We start from the raw sequence: 14,465 nt of genomic DNA on the forward strand, positions 1-14,465 counted from the left end.
CGGAATCTGATAGGCAGTGATCTATGAATGTTTCAAGATAACCAGTCTGCCTTAGTTGGTAGTGACCTTGCATATGAAGTCAATGGTCCTGGGTTTGAATTCCAGTAAGGCCATTTATTTGTGTGATGAACACTGATATTTGGGCCAAGCCTTCTTGAGCTTACTCCACAGGGCTTAGTCAATTTCTGTAAGAATATCCTATAAGTAATATCTTATCCACCTATAAGTCATTGTGCTAGTTTTCATATATACCACTACACCTATTATTTTTTTAAGTCCTATAGATTTAAATGTAGTTTTAATGTACACAATTGTGTTTTACATTCTGTTCTTTATTACTAATACCATATGAATGTTATAGGTACTGTTTAGGTAAAGATTATCATACCACCACTAAAAACCTTGATGCAAAAAAAGAAGATGTAGAAGCAGGAGTACTAAATTTGAAAATACCGCTACTATAATTAATACATATTATAAATGCGAAAGTAACTCTGTCGGTCTCTGAGCAATTCTCAAAAAGTTTGTACATTACACTATATGTGTATGGAAATCTGGTAACAAAAAAGGAATGTTTCTTGGAAACTTTCTGAGACATTTTGGGAAATATGGCGGAAGTTGTTCAGCTTCATATACTTTACCAGCGTACCAATTTTTATAGAAATCTCAGATGTGATCGAAATGTACAAAATTTTTGAGAAATGCTCATCTTCATGCTTAAACCACTGAACCAATTTAGATAAAATTTGGTATGGACATAGTTTGAGCCCTAGCGAAGATTTATATCAATTATCAACTCCCACTCAGACAGGCAGAAACTAATTCAAATATAATTCGGAGAGCATTTAATGAGGTATCAACAGTAACACGATAATTAACCATGATAGGATACAGACCTATCTGATAGGTTACATTAACGATAATTACAGGGTTCATTTGATAAATATAAAATGCAATTTATAATGAATGAATTGAAGCCCAAAAAACAATGTTTGTTAATTTGATTGCTAAAATTTGTTGTAATAGGTATAGTTTCGATTATATTGATCAAGCAATACTTGTAACCATTGGGTAAAACCTACTAATACTGTATAACAATGAAACTAACAAGCTCGATACGAACTAAGACAAAGAATAAGTGCTTGCTAATTTATTAAAAATGATACCGGTTGGAAATTAATCGATCAATACACGTTTAAATCACAAAAGCGTAAAACCTTGAATATATCAACAGATTAGCGATTTACTTACCAAAGCAGTGTCGTTATACGTTGAGCACTAAAAAGCAACGTAGAAATTTATTATAAATTCGAAACAACAACCATTAATCAATTATTAAAATGAAATTTTCAGTCCACAAAAAAAGTAAAAATGGCGGCAATGGCAGATGTTTGGTTTAGTCATAGACTTATAATATATAAAGACGTAGTCTCAGCGAGCTGTCACTGTTGCCACTTTTGTTTAGTGTACGATTAACAATGAGGCCCACGTTGCTGTAGCCATGTCGATAAAGTCATATCGATAAACTATCGACATTTCTTGCAATTTTAATTTTACTTCAAAGGCTTAACGATACCTAAAATGACCAAAAACGCTTTTATTCTTTATTGTGGTTATCAGATCACAATTTTATAGTCACGCCCCAGCAGGAAACCAAGGGAAAGTTCAGATATTTCATTAAAATACATAAATACCTCCTAAAATAGGTGTTCCGCAATAATTGAATTATATTATTATATTATAATATATTCATTATCCATTAGCATTTCAATAATGTTTATGTTTAACGAAGATATTGAAGCTTCAATTAATCGCTATTTCGTTCCGCTGTGTAGCGTTTATCGATATATAACATGATTAAAATCGACTTTTCACATCCCTAAAAGAGCACACATATACGCTTTTACGCAATACACAGCCTGGGCGCATCAAGAAAGGCAACACTTGATTTGAAGTCCGCCTTGTCAACAGTATGGTTGTCCTTTTTTGACAAACGGCATTTTAAAAGAGCGAGGTGAGAGAAATGATACTAGTTGCTGCGTCGTGAAAGAGAACAGAAAAGGTTGGGCCCTTGGTTTAGTGAGTGCATGTTTGGTGTTTCTTGTAAATGTTACCATAATTTAAAATTACAAATTGAATTGTTGCATGCGGCAGGGCACGTGCGTCGAATAACCGCTTTTTAAAGCTTTTACAATCGGGCGTACCGGACCGTGATCTTGATCCGGTCTTTGCTTGTTTTTCTTTCAAGTTTCTTTACGAAACAGTCTGCCGATTTTTGCGGGGGAGGAGAAGTCAAACATTGACCTATGTCAACAGATATATAGATATCCAGGGACTAGCTTTACGGGCAATAATAATGAATGAGGCCTTGATGAGGCCTGACAGGGGCCAGTACAGCGGTGTGATATCGCTACAACGCGATTGGTTGATGAATTCGCATCACGCGCGCTGTTGGTCACAACTAGTTGCGTTAGACTGCACGATTGGCTGGAATTCGTGAGTAATACCGCGGAACTAGTATAGTATAGTATCGTTTATTGCAAACCATGGTATAATACAATAGATGTTAAGCCCCCTCCAGACTATGCGCGTGAATCGCGGGCGAAGCCGCGAACGCGAGTGTGGAGTCGATTTCGCTGTCTGCGAAAATCAACGCCACACTCGCGTTCGCGGCTTCGCGCCGCGATTCGCGTACGAGTGTGGAGGAGGCTTTACAATGGAAATGGGTCCAGTACCATTTTTAGTACCCGTAGGCCAGTCCATAGATCAGTAACGTACAAATAGCCATGTCAGTCCATACAAAAGTTTGCAAGTTTTACGGCTCTTAATGGCCACTCCAGTTATTAAATGCTCGAAGTGTTATGTAAATCATTGTATCCTTTGCTGTGGACAGCCCTACACGACGCACGTGCGTCATACTACATTAACGAGTATAAATATTAGTGTCTCGAACATACTTCAGCTATCAATTTATGACGTTTCCGTTATTCACAAACTGTCATGGACGTCATTGTCATTTGTAATCCGTCAACCCATCGTTCTCATCTCCAATACGAAAAAAGTCCGAATAATGTTTATTGTATATATTTTATATTACTTTTGATATTCAACTTTACAACTATTCAGAATTCTAAAACCAAAACATTTGCCATGATATAGAAAGCTATAAAATGTGATTCAGTTCACCGAAACATGTGTTTAATAATATTAGTGCAGTGAACGTGTTTATTGGATTATAAAAATAGTGCAATGAATAATAGTACATATTTTAGCGAGTTCCACTGCTCGAAAGATGCACTTACGGACACTTATGGCTGGTTTATGCAATTTCTCTTGGCGGTTTTGGCGTTTACATGCCTGATCGGTAAGGATACCTCCTACTTTCTCGATAAGTCAACAGGTCAAGGTTTATGAATCTTATTGCGTATTGCAATGCGATGACATTAATGCAATTTGTAATGATGCCAATTACGGTCTATAGAATACTGATTCTGTTTTGAATAATGGGCAGAATTTTAAATATATGTTTAATAGACTTAAGAGTAGACTGTCATAGTACCAAGTTTATAATTATATCGAACACGAATAGCGGTACTATAACGGTTACATATCAGAATACCAAAAACTGATTTACCTAATGTTGAATCACCTATGCTTTATTCACCTATTTTTAAATTACTTATCGATCATTTTACGATAATTTTCTAATCAGAAATATTTAAATCTAAATAAAAAATATGCTGTTTTATACGTCTACTTCACATATCACCCATTGTATTAATTTATTATGAATAAAATTATGTACTGCTAAATAAATATTAAAACTTGTTATTTAACTTATTTATTTGTTTTAGGTAAAAGATTTTGTGAGCCCCGCTATGCCAGAAGACCATGGCTCATTTGGTTCTATGACACCTCAAAACAAGGCCTGGGCGCTCTAATTATACATGCAGCTAACATCTGGATCTCTCCACATTTTGAAGGAAACACTTGTACTTGGTAAGAAAATTCATATATCATTACAATACAGAAATGCAAAAATAAAATGTACCATCACCCACAATGTTAACTGTACATTGGTGGACCTTATACCTGTTGTACTAAGGCCCACCGATGTACAGCTTAGTGTTGCTGTCTGTACAATTTTATATTATAAAAATAACAGTTTTACCTTAGAAAACAATATCTTAGGACAGGAGTCTCCAAACTTTTTTACCTGGGGCCTGGCCTGCCCTGAACTCCTGGAGCCTGGCTCCCGCGGGCCGGATTGGAACACGGTAGGCGGGCCGGATTTGAACGCTTTGGCCGGGTTAGGAGAGCCCTGCCTTAGGACATCCTCTTATACTTGTTCTCTTTTTTGTATACAGGTACATAGTGAACTTCATGGTGGACTCTACATTAGGGTTACTCATCATTTGGGCAGGCATCAGGCTGGCTCAGTACTGTGCTAGACATTATGACATCCCACTTATTAATTTTGGGGAATATGGTGAGTTGCTTATTATTTATTTAGGATGAATTACCCTACATAAAAATAGTTTTTTAAATTATGCAAAAAATGTAGCTAGAGATTTTCAAGAATAATTACTATTCACGTTTTCATATAATAATTACTATTCTGCCTCAATAACAATTATAAAATAACAGCAGCAGAAAAAATATTATGAATGTGTACAACACGGAAGAAAGAATGAGCGCGCCGCGCTCTGACGGGAAACGGCATGTGCCTGGATTAGTATGAGAACCTATGTCGCCAAAACGCTGTCACAAAAATTGGCCATATTTTCTTATTTCGAAAGGAATTATGAGCCCTTGCCCATCACAGTAATTTGAACTTTACAAGGTCAAGAAAATTATGTCAAAATTGCACTACGATTTTTATTTTTTGTAAAAATACACAAATCATTGACAAATTGTCATTTATGCTCTATCCCTTTTACACTTGCATGGTTTTTCCAAGAGTGAATGCGATAGGATAAAATATTCGACTATGAGGTTGACACATGCGATAGGGATGTGCATGATTCGGTGTGATATCGATAAACGCTTATTAATTATCAATGTACACGTAAACTATTCAGTTTTTTTATAGTACCTAATCGTCGAAAATAAAGTAATACATATGTTACTTTATTTTCGACGATTAGGTACTTACATACTTACTTTTTAATAAAAAAAATCTTGTATTGAAAGTAATCACGCCACCAACCACGCATATAACTGTAAGCGAGTAGGTATATAATAAAAACTGTTACTCTTTAGCACACCCCAGAACAATATTGCTTCGTAATGACGCGAAATAATAACCTGCTAGCCAATTAGTGCTAACCCGTTGTGTACTTATAGTTTTTTTTAATTAAATCAAATTTCTTACCCTCCCACCGCGATGCGTGTGTGCGTGCGTGAAAAATACGCGAGATGCGTATTTTTTACCTGCAATTAATATTCTCACTAGATGCTTGCGTAAAAAATACGCAAGTAAGTGTAAGTGTAGTTAATAAGTGTTCACAATACTTATTAACTAGCACGTTATTATTTTAAGGCAAAACAAAGCAATAATGTTGTGTCATACATCGATATAAGCTCGTATGCAAAATTATTAAAAAATGCTAATTATAAACAATGGAAATATTAACAATATTTTTTGCACTTAGACGGTTATCAACTTATCGCAATAATGCGGATAGAAATGCCGCTCTGATGTACGAGCGAGATAGCACTATGCACGTTTTTACCGGAGCATGGTGTGTACTCGCATCCAATATGAAGAACGCTTCAAGATATGTGCAAGCTTGTGGAGCGGGCTTTAGACTGGCCAGCAAATACCCGGCAGTAAAATTATGTGACAGCTTAAAACTGACACCTTACCTACTCGTATTTAATAGAGAAAATTGACAAATATGTATGGATACTAGATACTATACTATAAGAAAAACTTAAAGCAAATAATCCATTGAATTGGAATAAATAAGTAAGAACATATTTTGTACCTACATAATATAAAATGTGCATAAGCGACGACTTTTTTGATATGATCATCCAGAGGCAAAACAAAAATAAATTATTAAGAACATGTATGAACATAAACAAACCGAACTGTGTGTGTATAATATACGAACATCGACATCGATAACTTTTTGATATGGTCCTCGCACTGTGGGCGAATAGCGCACCCGTACATGACTTTTACGCTAAGTAGATATCAACCTTATCTCATTTACATAAATCTGATTTTTGTACTAAACAATCCAAAAATCCTTGCGGAAACCAAAAATGTAAAAAATATTGAAATATTACATAAAATAATACTTACAGATGATATGAAATGCCTCCATATCTAATATTTTTTGTCCCGCTAGTGTTTTTACAGTCCAAAATGGAGCAGCACGGCATATTCGTAATTATTTCTAATTTTTACTGGAATCGTTTTCACATCTGACATGTCAAAAGCGCCATGCTGAACTGTCACACGACTGACAATAGTCTGTGCTGAAAGTGTATGCAGCTAACCATAATCTTGCCACACGCTATAGACATACGTTTCACTTCTATTACTTCTTTGTTTTGTGGTGTACAATTATGTACAGTCACGCTCCGTGATTGTTACGCCGTTTAGGGTTCTAGCTAAATTGGATATTCCATAGCGTAAGTATTGAAAAACCAAGTTAGCTAGGACCATAAATGGCGTAACAATCACGGAGCGTGATGTTATGTACATGCATGTGAGCAAGGAGTGCTTAACGAATGAATTTCGTTATGTAACATTTATAGTTTATTAACATTTATTCCTTGCAAATATTTTCGTAGATCTTTCGTATAATGCGATATTGTTTTTTTTCCCTCAGGCAAGCCCCCGATGTGTTCTGCGTGGCTCTGCCAATGCGTGCTTTACGCGGCGCTAGCGACATTCGCCAAGTCGGCGCTAGCGCTAATACTGCGGTTGCCGCGCGTGGCGCGCGCGCTGGCGACCTTGCCGCTGTCGCCAGTGTCTGACCCCAAGTTAGAACTGGCCGTCGTTATGCTCATCATACCCTTCTTTGTCAATGTGAGTTAAACTCTGTCAAGCCATTTCTGTCAGTAGAAAAGAGCGGCAAATTTAAATAATGTAGGCGCGAATAGTTATCGTCCCATAGACAATTTGAGTTTCACATCTTTTTCTACTGACAAACTTTGACCAGCTATAAGTGATGCGTCGATTATGGACGTTTACCAAGTCCGCCCTCGCCACGCTGCTACTGCTGCCAGCTCGCCAGTCAGTCAGACCCCGACAGCTCAGCTTAGGCCGTCTTAAACCATGCTCGGGCCCTTGGACTTAAGAATAATAAGAATTTGGGGCCCTTTTGGAAAGTAAAGAAAGCTAATTAAACTAACATTTCTCTACTACGTTCTTCTGCTTATTATGGGTAATCAAATATACTGTTACTGTCTGTCCTTCGGGGAACCCTGAAGCCTAGCCTGAAAATAAATACTTTGATTTGATTGATTGATTAATTATGGCATAACGATAGTTAAGTACAAAGTTTACGTAGATACCTACCTGCTTACGTGCCCGACCTGACCTATAGGCATGTCTACGAGTAGACGTTATTTTTATTAAACATTTAGACGGCATTGTGTTTTAGCTTCTAGGCCCGTGATATGCGTTATCGCCACAGACAGACCAAGTTTTCTGTGGTTATCGCAATGCCTTGGCCTTGCTAGAGTTATTGTTAAGTTGAATAACAGCCATTTTTAGAGCACCGTACAAAACTTTGTTCACGGTGCTCTTATGGGATCACTTCGGTCTTGCAAATAGGTTAAATGCGTTTTTTAGTTAATAATCTAATTGCCCGTGATTATTAAGTACATAAAAAAATATTCTTTATTGTAGATATGTAGGTAGGTATCCATACGCCCTCCAGTTATTTGGCTTAAGTTACTAGTATTATTTAATTAGTAGTAAGTAATTATTGCTACAGCCAAAGATATATATCTACAATGAACGGTTTCGGAGACGTGTTTTGTTCACTTGTACTCGTACAAATATTTGTCAGGTATAGAGTTATGTATAGTTGACGTCAAATATGTTTACATTTTTTATCTTATTACAAAAGAGCAATGGACAGTATGGTCCAAAAGTATAAACATATCATTGACGTCGTCGACTGTAAAGTGCCAGACAGTATGACGTAGTTGGTTTATTCGTTTCGTATGTGTAAGTAACGTCACAAGAATTATGAAATGATATAAGCATACAACTTATTTCTAGTTTTACCTGTCTCAAAAATGTACTGTAATAATGTAATGTAATGTAGGTACTTAACTGTTTTTTTTTTCACCCTTTCAGATTTTAATTTTCTGGGTGACAGACAACTTCCTAATGTATCATCCGAGAGGAGTGAGTTCGAGGTTAAAATCGAAGGTAAGACGAAGTTATATCTTTAGTCACTTTAAGTATTTACAGTACATGTGGTGCTACTTTATCGCACTAGTGCGATACATAGCACATTACGCAACAATGTCGAAAATTTATAAAAGGCCATATGTACTGTAAAACGTTGTACGACAGGTGCGAATAGGTAATTCGCAACTCGTGTCGATTTAAAACATTATCTATTCGGTCGTATTTTAATTTATTTGTATGTGAAAATGGAGTGATTACTGATTAGTCGGCTAATACTGCTCCATGCCGCACTGTGTAGCATCGCACAGCCGTGTAATGTGGGCTTATGCTGATAACGGAGTGACATACAAGTTTCATACCCAGTACTTACACATTGTTCAAATGAATAACAACACCATATATTAACCGTCATGAGACAGAAACAATGACGCAGACAATGTGTACCGATGGCTGACGTATAGATCTAAAATTGGATCACGTCTTATTTTCTTATTATCAGAAGGAATTTAAGATTGATTTGTTAGTTTAGAGGTATAAATTACTCGTACTATTAAATACCTACACTTTCGTGATACTTTTATATACGTTCCAATTGGGGTTAATGATAACAGCTCCTCTAATAGTGTCACGACATGAGATAGTTTATTGAACTTAATTACGGGTGGTATAGTGTTTAGCTTAAAGGTATGAAGTATAACAATACAAATGTTATAAGTTAAGCTAATTCGGTATGTCAAGATCTACCTAAAACTAACCTCTCGGTAACCTTACGGAAAAATCTCAGCTAATCGGTATTTTTAATTTTATTCTAATTTGACTTGGTACGAATGACGCATGACTGACGTTGTTTGTGTGGGTACCTACTTATGAGTAGTAGGTATTATTTATTTACGATAATACCTAACACTAACAAATAAATATTATATTATTTATTCCGTCCCGTCTCGTTGTGAACTCATTAGTTGGATGTTTTTTTTAATACATAATGCAGGGTGTTTCTGACCATCGGGCTTTAAATCCAGGGCTCGATTGTACTCGCTACACTGAGCTACTTTTATTATGAAACCAACCCCGAAATCCCGAAATTATTTTTTATTTTTTCATACATTTTGGCTGATCAGATGTCGACGTTTTCTATGGAAAAGCCAAAAAAAAATCCCCGATTTTAGGCTTGGTCCCATAGTAAAAGTAGCTCAGTTTGGCGAGTAAAATCAAGCCCTGAAATTAAAGCCCCATGGTCAGACACATACTGTATATTGCAACTTTTGCGTGGTTTAATTGACATTGTTTTTATGTCGTGATTGCATTATATTTATGGAGCATTGGTTTCTTACTTGAAAAGGCTATTTTAAGCCTACCTACTTTACGATTACCGATTCCTTTACGACAAAAATCAAATATTTCAAAACTTATAACGTAAAGTTTTTAAATATCATTGATCAGACACTATCAATATACTGAGCAAAGGTTTGCTTTAGCATTTACGAACGGATGAACCTCTCCAGGTGAGATACCAGTCGATAAAGAAGGAGAAGTCTGCTTCGGAGGAGGAGGAGCACTCGGCCGACGAGCGCCTGCTGGCCGCCAACGTATGACCCTACCCCAAGCCCCGAGTGCTTCGGGCATAACGCAATCTCTTACACCCTTATTCATAAAACTTATCTTACCTGTGCTAGCTACTAGATACAAGCAAAAAGGATAGATAATATAGAGGGGTCCTGTCATAGTAAATTTTGTAATAGTCACAGTAAATTTACTGCCATCTATCGACACACGACTAAAACTCAAAATGAAAACGTATTAAATTATCAAGAGAATGTATATATATGGATAAATGACTTTATTATTTTTATATCATTTTTATCCATGTTCATTCACTGATATATATGAGTTAAAATTGTTAAATATGAAACGGTGTCGTCACGCCATCTAGCTGAGCATAGGCTAAAGGTGTGTGCGGCATCTATCCGAGAATGACTTTTTCTTGATTTCCGAGGCACGTTTTTTCCTTAGACTTTATTCATCTTATACGAAGTTACATATGTCTTTGATACAAGTCATGTCCCTTTCTTAATTATAATTAAATATGAACAAGACATAAACAAGCATATATATTTTTTCATTAAAGTATTAGGTTTGATGGGCGTTTATGAATAAGGGCACTAGTTTTTAGATGCGTCCCATTCTCATTACGATAAAATACCGCGAATACCGAGAATACCGAAGTTCGTAAATTGCGGGACTGTTTCTCTCTCTTTCTGTGTAAAAGAGAAAGATGCCCGCAATTTGCGAACTTCGGTGTTCGCGGTAGCCCCTCAAGTGATTGTCGAAAACAATTTCTTAGAATACCCGTCATCACAATCAGTCTAGTACCTAAATAGACACAGACTAACGATGGAATTGGACTGATTTATTACTGTAGTTATATACCTACTTCGACTTTGTCGGGATTTTCTCGATGAGCTTGGGCCAGCTTTAGGACTTGTCTTTATCAAATTATCAGTATCAAAATGATGTCACTTCCTGCTTCCCGGGGTATTTATTACTTCTGAACTACATATGACAGCTCCTCCCAACAATACACGAAACCCTCCTAAGGGTTCGGGTTCGCCAGTGTAAAAGGTTTTCGATAAAACAAAAATTAATTAGAAATAAATGCTAATTGCTCAAGAAACAGTCATCAGGGGGGAATCTTAAAAAGTATCGCAGAGTCTCAAGTAGTGATTAACATCTCCTTATTGGAAATCCATATTAAGATCGTTGATACTGATAAAGGTTTAGGTTATATCCTATATATAGTATAGGTAAACAAAATTTTTATATGGTGTAAAATACAATCATGTATCATGGGATAAAATAGTTATATAATCATAAACAATGTATATTCGCACTCACTTAAATGTGCTTTATTCTAAGTAGGTATTTATAAAATTCGAATATGTCGTGGAGTGGCCGCTAATATTACAGGTATTACTAATCAGGTACTAAAGGTGATCACTAAAAGTTCGCGTGATACTTTGCGTCCCGCGACTGTACAGTCAACTGTAATAATATGGGTGTACAAATTATCTAAAAAATATGTCCCATAACTCTTATGTCAGTAAATTAAGAACTATGGGACATATTTTTGGGTAAATAGTCTACACCCATATTTTTACAGTTGACTGATGTACAGTCGCGGGACGCAAAGTATCACGCGAACGTTTACGGCATTGGAATAGAGTCCCATAGTTTGAGAATATTTATATTGCCTACCATGAATGCTGGTAACAATAGGCGTGCTAACCATCATGTAAGTCTAACTATAATCCTCAGATTTTGAAACATACACTGTCTATGTTGTCTCATGTGTCTCCCCTGTGATGTCAACGTTTTGTATTATACCTAATGTAATGTACTAATGTAGTACAGTCGCCATCAGATATATCGGAGCAGCCAAGGTGTTCACAAATATCTGAACACGCCTCTATTGTCAAGGCATTAGAGTGCGCGTTCACATATTGTGAACACCTTGGCCGCTCCGATATATCTGATGGCGACTGTACAGCCGTACTACAAAGCTCATTATTATAACATTTATAACCTACATATAAATGACAATATATTTATAACTACACTATTTAAAGTACAACCAGGTTTGACTTTGATGTTATTAAATTAAATACCTCTGGTATCCGAATGAAAGGAATGCGATATTAATATTAAATAAGAATTAGACAGCAATAATATGGCACATACTATAATTATGTAGGTACAGCTTGGCAAAAAAGAGTAGGAATTAAAAAGTGGCAACACTGTAGTGTCGTCCCGTTTTCTCATATTGATTGGTTAGAAAGGGACGACACTACAGTGTTGCCACTTTTTAATTTCTACTCTTTTTTGCCAAGCTGTACTTTGCTTTATGTAGTCTTGTTCTAAAACTCGTGTTCGCTTGTCGCTTCCCAAGTCTTGAAAATTAGATTCCCTTTGGAAGTGTATAGGTTCGGAATGTTCGGATCCTACTGACTGCGCCAAGTCGAAGTACCTACACTTTGGAAGAGTACGAGTACGAGTTTCAGATCAAGGCAAAACTTCATTTAAGTCCCAACAACATGCATGAATATACATTAACCTTTTCGCAGCCATGTCAATGAAGTAACAAAGTGTCATCAACGCCACGTCAAAAATTGCACGTATACAAATCTGACCAAATCCACGACTTGATATGAAGGCGTGGCGTGTGGGGCACGATATGTACTGACTTTATATCAAGTCAATGGCGGCGAAAAGGTTAAACAAAGTACCTACAATACGTGAATATGAATAATTCATTCATGTAAGAACACATGTTTTTTTTTCTAAATTACATTTTATAATGTAGAAGGGGTCACATTTCTGTAGATATTATTAACGTCCATATCCATTAATACGGCTGGTGTTAATAATCCTGGTGTTATTGTATTAACATAATTCATGTTTCATGAATAAAGTTACCTGAAAAAATAGGCTGTTCTAAACCAGATCTACTTAGTTTTGTATCATATAATTCTTAATATATTGAGAGGCGTTTTCAGGTAAAATCAATGAATGTAGTACTCAATCTAATTGTAAGTACCTGCGACGTGTAATGCCACAATGGAGACAAAATTGTGTTGAAGTTGAAGAACATGTTCCAAAGTCGCAGTAATAACAATAGGCTTCGAAACATCTTGAAGCGCGCGCTTAAGCGAGACGCGCCGGCAATAAATTTTCGTACAACATACCTCGGCCACATTATGGCATTGCCGGCGGCCTTATGTTTATAAAATTGCCTCGCTTCACTCGGAACTTTACATGACTTTTGGCCGACAAGTCCCTTTTTCCCGGCCTTTGTAGTAATGTACTATTAATTAAGGGACTATATTAGTCGTAGATTTGCAAATCTACAGTTTGTGCAGGTCCATGGCATCTACCTAATTATATAGGTAGAGTTAGACCAAGAAAAGTCTGCAGCGATTTTTATAGCCCATGCAGTGAATCAAAATCTGCAGACTTTTCTTAGTCTAACTCTAGTTAAAATCATTATACGACATGATAAAGTTCGATTTATTGCAATTTGCTATAATATGTACAAACACCGAGTGATTTGCTTTTTATAAGCCTATAAAAATAAATATTTTTGTATGTACATTTCATTTTTACAATGTAAATGATTTACTTATATCGTTCCTACCTATAAAAAGGTATTTTGTACTTAGATTCTCATGTTAGTGCCATGTATTTCGACATACATAATATACAAAACATCGAATTAAGACTGAAGCAGTCGAATGTCTTCTCTATATCGCTCCATTGGTCGATTTTTATTAATTTAATTTTAAAAATTAATAAGTTGTTAGCGAAGAGTATATTGTCTGAAATCCGAAGAAAGGTCATTTCTTTACCAATAATATTTAAATATTCCAGTCATGGCTGTAAATAGGAAAATAAGAATGAAATAATTTCTATTAAGGAAACCAAAATGTACCTATACTTAAATTGATAATAGAACTGTGTAAAAATGTGCATCTGTTCATTGATTGCGAATATAATTCACATCTAAGTGTTTTCATATCTTTTATTTAAAACCCTGAGGGGTCATCCATTAATTACGTCACACGAATTTCTAGGTTTTTTGACCCTTCCCCCCTCCTTGTCACACTTGGTCACATTTGGCAAACCCCTCCCCCCCTAGTGTGACGTCACATTTTTTCTACGAAATCGCCAAATCGAATTAAGTAAGTACCTAAGTATTATTAATATTTTATCATAATATTTTTGACGATATAAATATTAGTCATTTATACACCTAAATTCAAAAAACTCTTAATCGGATTTTCATATATTAAGTGATTTGAGGAAGGTTTAGGTGTATAATTGTCAATCCGTGCGAAGCCGGGGCGGGTCGCTAGTTATTATAATAATAAGATTTTGGAAAATATCTCATTTTTGGTACAAGCTTTTATCGCTGACTGTACTTTTCTTACGACAGACAACTAATACTCATCGAGACAATTCTAAAAACCCCTGACACAAATCGGTTGCGTTGTTTCATCACAGAGTTCCTATGGCCACCTCCTGTCTC

At 36.0% G+C, this 14,465-nt stretch overlaps 3 protein-coding genes across 5 annotated transcripts in view; 2 read left to right on the top strand and 1 right to left on the bottom strand.

Moving 5' to 3' along the window:
• The window catches only part of LOC134671927 (heterogeneous nuclear ribonucleoprotein K), a 42,402-nt gene extending 40,995 nt beyond the window's left edge, over positions 1 to 1,407 (bottom strand). The window contains exon 1 of one of the 2 annotated variants that reach the window (XM_063529793.1): positions 1,252 to 1,407. The gene's annotated coding sequence lies outside the window, so the exon portion shown is untranslated. The remainder of the gene's footprint in view (positions 1 to 1,251) is intronic. The other variant, XM_063529792.1, reaches the window with a different exon arrangement.
• The window catches only part of LOC134671946 (microtubule-associated protein RP/EB family member 1), a 186,975-nt gene that overhangs the window by 139,437 nt on the left and 33,073 nt on the right, over positions 1 to 14,465 (top strand). The gene's annotated exons all lie outside the window — the stretch shown is intronic.
• LOC134671948 (store-operated calcium entry regulator STIMATE-like) lies at positions 3,031 to 13,948 on the top strand. Of its 2 annotated transcripts, none has more exons than XM_063529827.1 (6): positions 3,031 to 3,364; positions 3,855 to 3,999; positions 4,368 to 4,489; positions 6,846 to 7,045; positions 8,327 to 8,401; positions 9,862 to 13,948. In XM_063529827.1, exons 1-6 carry the CDS (start codon positions 3,250 to 3,252, stop codon positions 9,976 to 9,978), a joined length of 774 nt encoding a protein of 257 aa, XP_063385897.1. In that variant the 5' UTR covers positions 3,031 to 3,249; the 3' UTR covers positions 9,979 to 13,948. The 2 variants fall into 2 exon arrangements, with proteins under 2 accessions (XP_063385897.1, XP_063385899.1); XM_063529829.1 differs by having other exon boundaries at positions 9,889 to 13,948.

This window comes from Cydia fagiglandana, chromosome 16 (genome assembly GCF_963556715.1).
Source record: "Cydia fagiglandana chromosome 16, ilCydFagi1.1, whole genome shotgun sequence".
Lineage (NCBI taxonomy): Eukaryota > Metazoa > Arthropoda > Insecta > Lepidoptera > Tortricidae > Cydia > Cydia fagiglandana.

Bases quoted from the DNA above. Each gene is read 5' to 3' on its own strand.
- LOC134671948 (XM_063529827.1), top strand. From the start codon at position 3,250: ATGAATAATAGTACATATTTTAGCGAGTTCCACTGCTCGAAAGATGCA. The intron at 4,000-4,367 runs GTAAGAAAATTC...TTTTGTATACAG, and splicing joins GAAGGAAACACTTGTACTTG to GTACATAGTGAACTTCATGG. The intron at 7,046-8,326 runs GTGAGTTAAACT...TCACCCTTTCAG, and splicing joins TCATACCCTTCTTTGTCAAT to ATTTTAATTTTCTGGGTGAC.